General features: G+C 40.2%; 1 protein-coding gene across 1 annotated transcript in view; it reads left to right on the top strand.

The window, feature by feature from the left end:
- LOC126251538 (axotactin) overlaps nucleotides 1-15368 on the top strand; it is a 611191-nt gene that overhangs the window by 508734 nt on the left and 87089 nt on the right. The window contains exon 29 of the mRNA XM_049952046.1: nucleotides 12143-12321. Within this exon, the coding sequence (XP_049808003.1) occupies nucleotides 12143-12321 (179 nt within the window). The remainder of the gene's footprint in view (nucleotides 1-12142; nucleotides 12322-15368) is intronic.

Here is a 15368-nt window from a genome sequence, read left to right as displayed (position 1 = left end):
TTATTTGGTATATATCTCTCAGTTGCTGCCAATACTATTTCTTCACATTCAGACCACATCTGACCTATGCGTATATGGACAGACTGGAAGGAGTGGAGACTGTCTCTTATGAATGTGTCAAGTGATTTTTTAACTGCTTTTTTAAACAGATATGTTTTGTGTTTATTTTTGGTGTATTTGGATGTTATGTTAATCAATCTTACTACAATGACCTTGTGATCAGTAATCCTTGTATCCATCATCATGTTCCCTATTTACTCAGGGTTATTTGTTTCTAATAGGTTAAGTATGTTTTTGCAACCATTTTCACTTTGAGTGGGCTCCTGAACTAATTGTTTGATTAATTTTCAGAAAAAGCATTCAGTACTATTTTGGATGACATTTTATGCCTACCACCATCTCTGAACATGTTTTGTCACCAACATAATTATGGTAGATAAAAGTTACCATCAACAATAATTGTGTGAGGGAGTAGCTATTTGAAATGAGACTCAAGTTTTCTGTTCAGCAACTATATCATCCAACTCAGAGAGTTAGCACCAGGAACCAGTTATTAAATTATTACAATTGTCAAGTATAATGTCTACCCATACTAACTCACAAGCACTATCTACTTCAATTTCAGTACACGGTAAACAATTTCTTACAACAATAAAGACTCCACCACCTACTATCTTTAGTGTACCCTTTTGTGAAGCGATTAGGTTCTTTGTAACAATTCTGCCTGAACTTATCTCCGTATTCACTCATCATTCAGCACCTATAATGATTTGAGCTTCAGTGCTTTCTGTTAGTACATGGAGATCTGGTTCTTTCCCAACACAGCTATGACAGTGTACAACTACAATACCAATTGTTGTGAGGTTTACCCTCATCCTGTGTTTGCTCTGCACCCTTTTACACTGACACACTTTCTGTTCTTTCCAGAGACCCACTAACCTAAAAAAAAAAACACCCACTACCCATGTAGCTGCCCCCTGTGCATAGTGGAGCCCTGACCCTTTAAGCAGAATCTGAAAACTGAGCACCCTGTGGTGCAAATCGAGGAGCCTGAAACCTAAATGGTCACAGAACCATCTGAGCCTCTGATTCAGACTCTCCACTTAACTCTGTACCGTAGGCCCACAGTCAGTCCTCTCAACAACACTACAGATGGTGACTGTGCCTTCATCTGGCAAGCAAGACTGGAAGTCCTTACCACTTCATCTACTCACCCAAAACCAGAGAGAATCTCTTTCAACTCAAAGGGACATATAACCTGCAATTGGTTGCACCCTGTGCTCAAAATGGCTCCTGAATGACTCCTCCTGGTATGCACACAGAGTTCACACTGGATTCCTTTCCCTCCTTTGCTGGCTTATTTCTAAGGAGCCACATTACATGCCTTGTATTGCTGCACCCATCTACCACTAATCCTACTCTCTGTTAATGCCCAGACTGCCAGCCAAGAGGCTTAACACTCCCTGAAACCTGTTCATCAGATAAACTGGGAAGGCCCTTTAATTGGCCCCCCAGGAAGTCTTTTGCCGATTGCCAGACCTTGGAACAAACTCCCACTAAACCATGGGTGAGCAGTCAACCTCAATGTGGGCAGTACTTGGGGCAGCTACAGTAATGGACAAATCTGGGAACATTTGGGACATGCTAGACAACCCGCAGATCCTCACATCTGCCCCCCCCCCCCCCCCCCCCATGGTAGTGCCCATTGGCAACAGCCTCAGGCTGCATGATCAAAGCCAGCTCTGCCTGGCGTTGTGAGTGAAGGGTCACAAACTCAACTCACATCTGAGCACAGCAGTCACAGTCTCTATCCTTACTAAAGATGACAGAAATAAATAAAAAAATAGTACACAAACATGCAGTAAATTTAACAGTTTTAAACCAAAGAGCTCAGAGGAAATATCAAAGTAAGTTGCTTCTTATGGGAAGCTGTGTCAACCCACAAGCCAAATGGGGTACTTTGATACATTGCTGTTGTAAAGGAAACTACCACTCAACTGAATGTTTTACAACAGTAACTTGCTCTTCGTGTGAAAACAAATGCCTGTTGTGATGCAAACAGCAGTACTGTGGACTACACTGTTAATAAAATGTAGAACTGTGCCAGATAAATACACAAACATGTACAAAATTTAAGAGTTTTAAACTAAAGAGCATGGGAGAAATTCAAAATAACTCGCTTCTTATCAGAAGGTGTGTCAACTCTCAAACCAAATGTTGTTCTTTGTAGTGCTGCTGTTTTGAGGGAAGCTGTCAGTCATTGATCATTTCCTGCTCCCACGAATAGAAATAGGCCGCAAAATATAGCTTGGTGCTGGAACTTTCAGAAGTTTATTTCAAATGGGTGCTGGCAACATACCTGTTTTAATTATGAAGTCACTAGTCCTTAGCACAGCTTAGTGGGCCCTGATCATATCTAATTTAGAAGGATTATGGAAATACCAACCAATCTGTTGGGTGGACAAGCCACCTATGCCTGGACACCGGAAACCACTCTGACACCCACGGTAACCAAGAGAGTAAGCCCAGAGGGCACTGTCTGGGATGATATCAGCATTCTTGTGCATGTTGCCAACTCATCTTTGCTATGTGTAATCACATCATTAAGTATCACTAATGCCCAATCTACTTCAAGGGATCTAACACTCCCATTCCTTGCTGAACATTTACTTCATCAGTTACAAACATGCCTTGATCATCTGTCCCTGCCTTAAACAGTTCCTACCACAATCCCAACTTCATCCACCACCACTACCTCAAAATCATCCCTTGCATGCCTTCCAAGAATTCCAAATATCCAGCATTGTTTCACAATCCTTCCTCAGGTCTCTACAACATGACCCTAAACTGTCCTCTGCAGAACTCCGGTCTCTGTGTTCCATAAAAGCTGATGACTCCATCATTATCCTCCTCACAGACAAAGAATCTATCACTGTGGTACTTGACCGAAAGGAGTCTGATACCTCTACATACAGCATCTCCCATCAAGATCCCATCCCTGTGACTCAAAATGACCTGCAGTCCTCCTTAAAACCTCAGTCCCCTCACAAGGACTAACACCTCAATCCATAGAACTTCCTACTCCTCCCAGACCATACATCACCATCTCTTTTCTTCTTCCTAAGAGTCACAAATCCAATCATCCTGGCCATCCTATAGTTGCTGGCTTCAAAGCACATGCTGAATGTACATCTGCCTTAGTTGATCAGAACCTGCAGCCAGTAGTACAAAGACTTCCCTCATGTATTAAAGATACGAACCATTTCCTAGATCATCTGAAATCTGTGCCTGTCCCATTCTCATCATGCACCTTGCTTGTCACCATTGATGCCACCTCCCTCAGTACCAACATCCTCTACCTGCATATGTACATAGTCTGTCAGCTGCTGAACATTTCCTCTGTCAGTGCCCACCTGATTCCAAAACTATGACATCCTTCCTGCTCACCTTAATCAACTTAATACTTACCAACTACTACTTCATCTTTGAAGGGTAGACATACAAACAGATCAGGGTATAGCCATGGGAACTAGGATAGCTCCTTCCTATGCGAACCTATTCATGGCTCAATTGGATGGGGCTTTCCTGGGATCCATAAGCCTTCAGCCCCTGGCTTGGTTTAGATGCGTTGATGACATTTTTGTCATACGGACTCATGGTGAGACTGATCTGTTAAAATTCCTGGAATCTCTAAATACCATCTCCCAATTAAATTTTACATGGCCCTACAGGGTGTATATGACCCAGGACAACCGGGAGACTCGGGAAAAACCCGGAAATGTTTTCATTCAGGAGAAAACCGGGAAAAACGTGGGAATTTTTTAGAATTCCAGGAATTTTTCATTGTTTTAGTTTTCAATTAAATTTTTGTAACTTTGACTGCTAAGAACCAATACTCTAACAAAGAATATTACTGTAGCTCACTACTGCAGAATGATACGGCAGCAATAAAACACGAACGAGAGAAAAAAATGAAAATAAAACTTAAGTTTCAAAGGAAATGCACCATATACAACAACAAAACACAGTGCTCATACAAGCGTCTGCCAACAGCAAAATGTGTCAAAGGCTTTAGGAAGACTATGCAATGTTTCATAACAACAAATCGCCTCTGATGAGCGTGACGTCACAACTGTTTACATTATATTCGTTTGAGCAGTTGCGAGCGAGCTTATGCACATGCGGAGTTGTGTCACATATGAGTAGTACCTTCTCCCACTTCTGGCTACAGAAGTGTGGCAGTTAGCTGTATAAGCAAAAGCAGCAAGCAGCCAGATGTTATCTGGAAAAATTTTACTGGTGTGCCTAAGCTTCCAGATTCACGTATGCGCATAGGCCCAGAACTAGGGTTCGGGGGGAAACCGGGGTATCAGCCCTGGACAGCAGTTTCATGGGAGGGGGGGGGGCGCCAGATTCATATTATTGTGGAAAAAAACCTTGTTTCAAAAAGCGCCTAGCATCCAGCACACTTTGGTCCATCGATTACTCATATGATTTTGAACGCATCCCTGTTAGTTTTTGAATAAATTGTAAGTTTATTTCTGAATGAATCATAAGTTGATTTTTGAATGCATGCATAGTGTACGTGATGTCTCTGCCAGGGGAATCCCCGTCACATCCAGAAATAAACTTTCCTGACGACAAAAGGGGACGGGTCTATACGAGCTGAACGGAATAAAGCCAAATGGGTGAATGCCAATCACTGTTTATGGGGTTGACTGGTTTGCAAATGATCAGCATTGTATAATTAATAGTGACTTCCATAGATTCAGACTAGCAGAGTGGAAATAAACGACTAACAGGAATAACAGGCAACTAAGATTACATATTGTCTTCTCCGTGTATCCAAGAAAATGAAATTTTGACAGAAAATTTTTGGCCAGAGCGCTACACTGCTAAGGACCAGTTATACAGTCCCCAGTTAGCAGCCGCTCAAGTTCCATTCTGGGAGTAGTGCGGAAAACGCCTTGTACGAACAGGTAATAACGCCTAACCAGAGAATAAATGCGGGATAACTAATCCGGTGAGTGTGGCAGGGTTAGTTAAGTTAACCAGAGAATAAGTTTTGACACTGGCAGGAATAGTTACAGAATTAGTGATGACAAGATTGTTTGTTAGAATGAGGAAGGAGAAGAAATGGGGACTCACACAAATTACAGAAGAATATGATGATTCCAAAATTATATAAAAATTTCGTACTACTACTTTTCAATCTCATGCTTCAGAAGCTAGAGAGTATGAATGAAACATGAAACTATTTCCTAACATAAAACTTTTTGCTTGTAGTAGGCCTAATAGGCATTTTATATTCATACTTTCTGAATTATATTCTGTCGTGTTATAAAAATGACCATTTGTGCCAAAACAGTCTCGTTTATTTGGTGTGTAACAATTGCTGCAATATTAGGCAGGCCTATTTTGTTTTATCTAGCAGACAGTGACCAAGTACATGTAATCAGATCAAGAAACCACACCAGTCTTGGGTACTATTTGTATTACCTGCTTTTCTATTATTACACAACGACATTTCGTTTTTTCATGTATCAAAACGTTGACGAACTTTGATGAGGTAATAGATTCTTTCCAAGAAAGGAAAGTACACCATATAAAGCTATGGCAAGATTAGAGAGGAGAAAAAAGCTAGGACTTAAGAATTGAAGAAATGTGTACTGTCTTGCTTGTCTCTCATCTTTACTCATTTTATGTATCCTATATTTAATTTTATGTCACACAAAACAGCAAGTTATTAGCTAATAGGCAGTAAAGACTGCAGATTTTCAGAAGAGTTCTTGTTCTGCCAGTTACAAATAATCCCATCCAGTATTCAGAATGAGATTTTCACTCTGCAGCGGAGTGTGCGCTGATATGAAACTTCCTGGCAGATTAAAACTGTGTGCCCGACCGAGACTCGAACTCGGGACCTTGCCTTTCGCGGGAAAGTGCTCTACCAAATGAGCTACCGAAGCATGACTCATGCCTCTGGAAACATCCCCCACGCTGTGGCTAAGCCATGTCTCCGCAATATCCTTTCTTTCAGGAGTGCTAGTTCTGCAAGGTTTCGCAGGAGAGCTTCTGTAAAGTTTGGAAGGTAGGAGACGAGGTACTGGCAGAAGTAAAGCTGTGAGTACCGGGCGTGAGTCGTGCTTCGGTAGCTCAGTTGGTAGAGCACTTGCCCGCGAAAGGCAAAGGTCCCGAGTTCGAGTCTCGGTCGGGCACACAGTTTTAATCTGCCAGGAAGTTCCATCCAGTACTAATTGTGAGATTTTTTTTTTAAAGAGGGGCAGGTTGTCAAACCAGCCGACTGGGAGCAGGAGAGGCACCACAGGAGATTTTAATTTCCACTGGCCTGAATATAGTTTGATGGCAGCCATTACAATTACACGTTTGAATTCCACAGAGTGAAATACAGAGCCTTGCAATAGCAGAATGCTGTGTGAAGAAGCGTGGCACTGCACTTTGGCACACTTAAGACCAAATAACATGTCTTACGTTCCCTCGAACATATATGTTCTATGTATCAGACATCTTCAGAAAGATGTGCGCCACAAAATGAAGATATTTTTGAAAAGTCGATTTTTTAAATTTTTGGCATCCTACCTCAAATTCTCAAGACAGGGGGAGTGCCACTATCTAATATTGCCATGGTTCGGATATATCATAGACCAGGACCTGAAGCACAGAGCAGTCTGAGTTGTAGTGGAGAGGTGGGTAGTCTCCATGTGACCCGTGTTTACATTAAGTGATTTTGCTGTTTCCTCTTCATTTGTTGTTCTCACGTCAAATGAAAACCAAATGGATTTCTGTGTCCGGGAGCTATCTAGTGAATTAAAATACACTCTCATAATTACGGAAGAGTCTCCCCGTATCGTCCCCTATGCTCCTCGAGTATGTGACCTCATCATCATCATCATCAAAATATGTTATTTGTTGCAGATTTTATTTTGTTTCCACCTTTCTAACAGTCAAGCGTTAATTGCTCTGCAGAACAATGAAATTATTTTTGTCAGTTTTTTAAAGAAATTTGACTTTTATTAATCTTTTCTGCTGAGGCAGTCAATTTATTTGAAATGAAGTGTTTAATTCCACACTATTGGCTAGTTTCAACTGTTCGCTGTATTTCAAGTTCATGTTTCCATCTTCTAGCACGTATGGCATTATGCCATAATAAAGAACCAAACATGAGATAATACAGTACTGGTACTCCAAGAAAATTGACATCTGAATCTGGACATACAAATGTGCACTTAAGCCGAATTATGCATTTTAGTATGGTCCACAAAATTCCCATGCTCTTGGATTATCCTTTAATGTCTTTTAATGTTTTACACATACAAACATATGGGCTTCCTGCACCATCCTAACTGCGCAAGTGCAGCGACGCCTGTTATCTGGCGCTCCTGTTATCTGGCGACCAGTAAGAATATTTTCGAGCCCAGAAGATCAGACACATATGTCATTAAAAATTTTACTGGCACATTTGTATGATGTATGTTAAAGCGTAACATGCACAAAAAAATCAACATTATGTGTGAAAGCTTAGCTTCTCTTGTAGCTTATTAATCTTAGAGACCAATATTATACGTGAAAGCTTTTCTTTTCTTGTAGCAACACTATGTACATTAATTTAAACTATTATCTTTTCCTATTTGTGTGTTTGCGCTACTTAACTGTGATTGGCTGACTACATCACATGTCCTATGCTCTGAATATCCGCTGTCATCGGCGGATTGCTTGATATGAGCTGCAGCTGGCTTATAAAGGTGCATCCCAATCTCGATTTCAATCCTTCAGAAAGTAACATGCGATGTTTGGTGGAATTCAAATTAATACGAAAATATGCGGTGTACATGTTGCTGCACATCAGACATCTTTCCAAAACGTGTTTCTTCCCCTGAGTTTCATTTTCTAAAGTGCCAGGAAATTCTACACCTGTGTATAAAACCACAACCATTCAAAGCATTGATAAGTTTTACAGTTCTGAGGAAAAGTATACTGTTACTTAACACGGAAAAAGTGTATTTTCATCTGGGAGAAAGTGTATTTTTAACCGGGAAATCTGGGAAAAAGCCAGGAATTTTTTTTTTCCTCGTCCACCTAAACACCCTGTCCTATTCTGAATGTCATGCCACTTTCCTTGACATTGATCTCATCCTCACTGAAGGCAGGGCTACATGCTTCTGTCCACATTAAACCTACTAACAAACAACAGTACTTCCTTCATGACAGTTGCCATCCTTTCCATGTCAAACATTCCCTCCCCTGTGGCATCTGAGGGAAATGTGCTTGTTCAGATGCAGACTCTTTACAGCAACACACCACCATTCTCACCTCAGATTTCACTGGACATAATTACCCTACCAGCCAAGTGCAAAAGCAGATTTTTTTGGCCATCATATCCAATGCTCGCACTACTGATCACTCAAAAAAACAACACTTGGGCACACCACTTGTCACTCAGTATTATCCTGGTCTTGGATGTATTAATCAGCTACTTTGACAAGGTCATGACTTCCTAAAATCAGGCCCTGAAATGAGACCCACTCTGTCTGAGATTTTGCCTGCCACACCTAGAATAGCTTTTTGTTGCCCTCCCAGTCTCCGCAATATCCTTGTCAGACCCTAGGCTCCTTCTGCACCGATCTCCCTACCATGTAGCTCCTACCCCTGTGACCATCCCCACTGCTAGACCTTCCCTATGTGCCCTCCTACCACCACCTACACCAGCCCTGTAACTGACAAAACATAGACCATCAAAGGGAGAGCCACCTGTGAAACAGCATGTTGTATACCAGCTGTTGTGTAAACACTGCTCGGCCTATTACATCGGCATGACTATCACCAAGTTATCATTTAGGATGAACGGGCATAGACAGTGGGTTTTTACTGGTAGCATACAACATGACAGTTGTGACCTCAATGCCTGTTTCATCACGTGTCATCTGGATTCTTCCTCCAGACACCAGTTTCTCAGAACTCCACAGGTGGGAACTAGTGCTACAAGAGGTCCTTGTGTTCTTGCCACCTACCTGGCGTTAATTTACATTAATTCCTTCCGTGTCAGTATTTCTTCACATTAACTACTCGTTTATCACTCCATTTCAGTTTTCTACATCTTTCATTTTCTGACCTGTCTATTTTTCGTTGTTGCCCTACCACCTCTGTTGTAAAATGCACTTAGATTTTTAGTCTTATTAACTCATGCACAATGTTTTATGAGTAATCTCTGTCTTACATATTACCCCATCTTCCACATTTAAGCTCTCAAATTTTCAAATCTCAAAATGTGCAGCCATCAGTCTTTCCTTCTTAACCTGTCCGGCAAGTCCCCCCCGACCTGTGGTTCTGGGAGGCTTTTCCAAAATCTACCCCTTTTCTTAAATCTCTCCATTCCTTTTTTTCGCCCCTCTTCCTTCCCCTTCAACCCTTCTGCCAGAAGAAGGAGCCACTGGCTCTGAAAGCTTGCAAGTATAACTTTCTTTTATCTGTGTTTCTCCTGCCGCCGCTTGGTGAATACCATTTTTTTTTCCCCCTATCCAGTTACATTATATTGACCTTATAGAAGGAACTTATAAATTTTGAGACAGAAATAGTGGCCAGTGCCCATGGAACTTATAAAGTTTGAGACAGAATTATTGGCCAGTGCCCACCTTCAGGGAACAAAATTTGTAGTACTGCAGATAGCTTTCGGAATTACTTGCACCTTCCTCCCCAAGGAAGGAACTTCCCCCTCTCCCTAACAGTTCTCCATATTAGACTATCATGTAGCTCTAAAAGTCATACATATAAAAGCTCTAATCTCTATTTCAAATCTCTCTGTGGTGCACATCAGACATTCTTAAATGCTTTACATATATTTATCACAGAGTGCAAGACTATCCTTGAGCTACAAGCAACACATCTGTTTCATCACCTTACACTTAGTTTATCTTTTTATTTATTTATTTGTCAGTGTTGCTGACTAAAATCGTGCACTTACATTTTTGTATATTTAATGTTGCTGAAAACTAGGAGTTCTGTTTTGGTAGTGATTTCTTGCTTATCTTACTCAAAACATAATTCCAGTAAACTGATCTGTTCCTTTTACAAAGTGCACTGGTACATTTCATTTTATGACTGAATCATACATTAGCTGTCTTGTCTAAGAACATTTTCCTAGTCCAAATAACAAAAAGAGAACTCATATGAATAACAGAAAATCAATACCCATGGTCCTTCCTCATTGATGTTTCCCTATTTCATTATGTCACTAGTATAATATACACTGAGGTGACAAATATCATTGGATAGCAATATGCACATTTACAGATGGCATCAGCATTGCTTATACAAGGTATAAAGGGCAGTGCATTGATTGAGGTTATGTATGATGAAATTACCCATTAGGACAGAGTGACAAAGTTTGGCATTAATGGGCTATGGCAGCAGATAACTTATATGTGTGCCTTTGCTAAAAGCACAACATCATCTGTAGTGTCTATTCTGGCCTTGTGACTTTATTAGTTGGACCCTAGATTGCTGGAAATTAAATTTTTATGGGTAGCAATGTGAGATGTCACTGGGCCATAGTTTGCAGTTGTTGTTGTGGACAGTTTGAGCAAATGATTTGGCCACCATGATTGCCTGACATGAATCCCATCAAACATTTATGGGACATAATCAAGAGGACAGTTTGTACACAAAATCTTGCACTGGCAACACTTGCACAATTATGGATGGTTACGGAGGCAATATGGCTCAATATTTCTGCAGGGGACATCCAATGAGTTATTGAGTCCATGGCACTTTGAGTTGTCGCAGTACGTAAGGTAAAAGGAGGTTTGACTCAATATAAGGAGGTGTCCCATTCGAGGACGTCCATGTCATAGGTTTTAAATTTTTTTGGGGGGAGGGGGGGGGGGGGACCTGGGGATACGGAATATTTTGGAAGATGCATAGTGACATGTAAGTAGCCATAAATAAGTTAGAGTTTGGACCCTATTAAAAACCTAACACCTGACTGCACTCCCCCCCCCCCCCCCCCCCCCCCCCCGCCACCTGAAAGCCAGGGGGCAGCTGTGGTGCCCCCTTGCACCCATGTATGGGCGCCTGAGATCTCACGCCTCTGTCTCTTCAGTGTAATGCTATCATGATACACATGCAGCAACTTTTTGGTGTCCATTATAGTATTTGTTGGCATCTAATGAAGACTTATGAATATTTGTCTGTTTGCGTTGCTACTGTAAAATAATTACTCCTCCAATGTGATGTTCATGAAGACATCCATACAGTAATCTCTTACCTGAATTTTCTTTACTTTGTTTCTCCTCTTTACTTCTCTGCTGCCCACTGCTTTGACATTAATGTAATGAATTCTGAAATCATTGGTCTGTTATTTCCACAAGTACTTATTTGTCATTAATTTCTAATGATGAAGTTCCTCTTGATAATCTGTCACATCAACTAGTTACACAAGTAACAACACTACCTAATAAATAAAATTGTACATGCAGTGTGATTCTTATTAATATTTGAAAGCCCTTGAAGTGAGGTAGATGACACTGAGACAAGTAATAATATAAGACACATGAGGCTGCAAATGTTGGGAAATGCCCCAAAAGTGGATGACAAATGTTTAACACGTGACGTACCTCATCGCACATGCCGTGGTGGGGCTTGTCACTCCTATATTCACTGTAAAGGGCAGTGCTGGACATAAATGTATAGTAATTCATTATTGTCTTGTATTACTAGTACAATGAGCACTACCATAACACTTCAGATAATGCAAGACTGATGATGAAGGCATTTAGTCCCATAACCCAGCTCAGTCAATCAAACAGTCAATCAGATAATGCAGGAACAAAAACAGGTAGCCTAGCCGGGTGATGTGTAGAACTACCCTACCAGTGAGGTTAGGATTGACAATCCCAACTACTGCATGTGCAGTGAGGCATGTCATCTGGTGACATCACATGTTCAACATTTGTCATCTAGTTTTAAGGTATTTCACGATATTTGTGGCCCCATGTGTGTTATATTAAATTACATGTTGCAGGTTATCTAGATAACTTTGGGGATTTTTTAAACTTTAGTAAAAATCACCCTGTATATATTTGTAATTTTTGTGCAGATCAAAATAATTAAAAGTACACTTTGATTACAGATGTTTTTGTGGAAGTGAATTCATACTCAATGAAACCTCTGGAAGAATACATGTTATTCACCAAGGCTGGTAGCAAAGAAATTAATGTGGTTAATCCTCAGGGAATACGAATGGGGCAGTGTTCAGTTTTTGATTGGAAATATAGGCCTATATCTGGACCAGCTCTCAACAACAGTCAGGTGTGTGTATATATATATATATATATTTCATTAAAGCTAATAAACCTCAATTTCTCAAGTATATATAGAGACAAGTTATGAAAAACTAAAATTTACCAACAATTATTTTGTAAAACATCACAAAAAGGAAGCATCAGCACAAGAATATAGTGACAGCCATCAATGTTTCAGAATTTTTTGTAAGTCAATGACTTTCACTTAAATGACTTCACCATATGAAATTAATACAATTTATTTTAGAAATAATAAGTAACTGTTTATGGATGTACAATTTATAATGCAGTTTCCAGATCAGGTGCAACAGTCTGGATTACTGACTTATTAGATTACTGATAGATTAAGAAAAGGCAAAACTATGTTTCTAGCATTTGTAGACTTAGAGAAAGCTTTTGCCAATGTTTCTGAAGGTGGTAGGGGTCAAATATAGGGAACGAAAGCCTATTTACAATTTGTACAGAAACCAGATGGCAGTTGTAAGAGTTGAGGAGCATGAAAGGGAAGCAGTGATTGAGAAGGGAGTGAGACAAGGTTGTAGCCTATCCCCAATGTTATTCAATCTGTATATTGAGCAAGCAGTAAAGGAAACAAAAGAAAAATTTGGAGTAGGAATTAAAAACCATGGAGAATAAATAAAAACTTTGAGGTTTGCTGTGGACATTGTAATTCTGTCAGAGACAGCAAAGGACCTGGATGAGCAGTTGAACAGAATGGACAGTTTCTTGAAAGGAGGATATAAGATGAACATCAACAAAAGCAAAATGAGGATAATGGAATGTAGTCAAATTAAATCAGGTGATGCTGAGGGAATTAAATTAGGAAATTAGACACTTAAAGTAGTAGATGAGTTTTTCTATTTGGGGAGCAAAATAACTGATGATGGTCAAAGTAGAGAGGATATAAATTGTAGACTAGCAATGGCAAGAAAAGTGTTTCTGAAGAAGAGAAATTTGGTAACATTGAGTATAGATTTAAGGGTCAGGAAGTCATTTCTGAAAGTGTTTGTATGGAGTGTAGACATGTATGGAAATGAAATGTGGACGATAAATAGTTTAGACAAGAAGAGAATAGAAGCTTTTGAAATATGGTGCTACAGAAGAATGCTGAAGATTAGATGGGTATATCACATAACCAATGAGGAGGTACTGAATAGAATTGGGGAGAAGAGAAATTTGTGGCACAACTTGACTAGAAGAAGGGATCAGTTGGTAGGACATATTCTGAGGCAACGAGGGATAACCAATTTAGTACTGGAGGGCAGTGTGGAGGGTAAAAATCGTAGAGGGGGGCCAAGAGATGAATACACTAAGCAGCTTCAGAAGGATGTAGGTTGCTGTAGGTACTGGGAAATGAAGCAGCTTGCACAGGATAGAGTAGCATGGAGAGCTGCATCAAACCAGTCTCTGGACTGAAGAGCACAACAGCAACAGCAACGGCCTTGCAACATTAGCCATATAGCTTTGCTATGCAACTGCTATATTTCACAAGGACATGTAGCTCTGCTGTGTGGTTTATTGATTAAGGAATATTTGTGGGTTAAAATAGCCTCCCATTTGGGACTGCTCAGAAGGATGTTACCATCAGAAAATATAAATCTGGCATTCTTGAGGTCAAAACTGGAATGTTAAATCCTTTAATCAGATAGTAAAGTTAGTGAATTTAGAAACAGTTAGTTGAAGAATGTCATGATTACTGTCAAGAGCTACTGATAAAATTTCTTCATTTAACAACCAGTTTTGGTCTGCAAACCATCATCAGGTTCCTGCATACCAATTGAAAAAATATATGAAGAGCATTACATGACTAAACTATCACTGACCTATTAACTGATAAAAAGGTTAACAAAATCCCACATGTAATAAAATGTTACTTACTCACATAAAAACATTTACAACATCATATTAGGCATCTGTACAGAGTTATGTGTTGTCATATTGTAATATAAATTATATTTCCACTCGTAAACTCTGCCGGATAGTGCAATTATTCATGCTACATCAGCAGTCAGTCATAGCACTAGGAATGAGATAAAACACACACTGCCAATTGCATAGCTGATCACTGTTTACCAGCTGAACTAAAAATGATCTAGAGAATGTATTAAGAAACAGATAGGTAGCAGTTAAGCAGTGTAAAGACCTAGCTAACAATATGAAAAGGCTAGATTGCTACTTACTACATAGAGGAGATGTTGGGTTGCAGACAACCACAGTGGAAAGACAGCTAACATTTAAACTTTTGAACAACAAAGTCCTTCTTCTGAATTAAAATGAATGCACACACACAACACACACACACACACACATTGCTGTTGTCTCTGTGGCTGCTGACATGTGTGGTAATCTGGGGTGGGAGGTGGAGAGGAGGCATGGGCAGTGAGTGGAAGGGATAGCAGGATGAGAGTGGGGATATGTTGGATACAGGATGGGCTGCTAGGTGAGTCGGTCACTGTGCCAAGGCAGGAGGGAGGGGGGGGGGGGGGGGAGAAGAGATGTATAGAAGGGCAAGACTGTAGGTTTGTTGGTGGAGTAGGAGGTGTATGCAGTGTTGGAATGGAAGCAGGCAAGGTGATAGGTAGGTTGAGTACAGAGACTAACAAAGGTTGACACCAAGGGAATTACAGGAATGAAGGATATGTTGTCAGAAGAGTTCCTGCCTTAAATTCAGGAAAGCTGTGGTAGGTAAGAAGAATCCAGATGGCGCAGGCTGTGAAGCAGTCATTGAAGTGAAGCACATTGTGTTGGGCAGCATGTTCAGCAATGGGTGGTCCAGATGTCTCTTGGTCACTGTTTGGCAGTATGAATGGCATAATGAAAGCTTTATCATAGCGAAAAGAGACAAAAAGCCAAGACCCACCAGAGTAGTAGAGTTGTACGTGCCTATGTACCTACTAGTTCCACAGATAGTGCAGAGATTGAAAAAATAAGTGATGAAATAAAAAATATTATTTAATTTGTAAAGGGAGACAAAAATTGAATTATGATGGGAAACTGGAATTCAATAGCAGGAAAAGAAAGAGAAGGCAAAGTAGTATAACATGGTTAAGGAAT

Source organism: Schistocerca nitens, chromosome 4 (genome assembly GCF_023898315.1).
Source record: "Schistocerca nitens isolate TAMUIC-IGC-003100 chromosome 4, iqSchNite1.1, whole genome shotgun sequence".
Taxonomy (NCBI): Eukaryota; Metazoa; Arthropoda; class Insecta; order Orthoptera; family Acrididae; genus Schistocerca; species Schistocerca nitens.
Note: the sequence above shows the minus strand (reverse complement) of the source record. Positions and strands in the feature narration are given on the sequence as shown.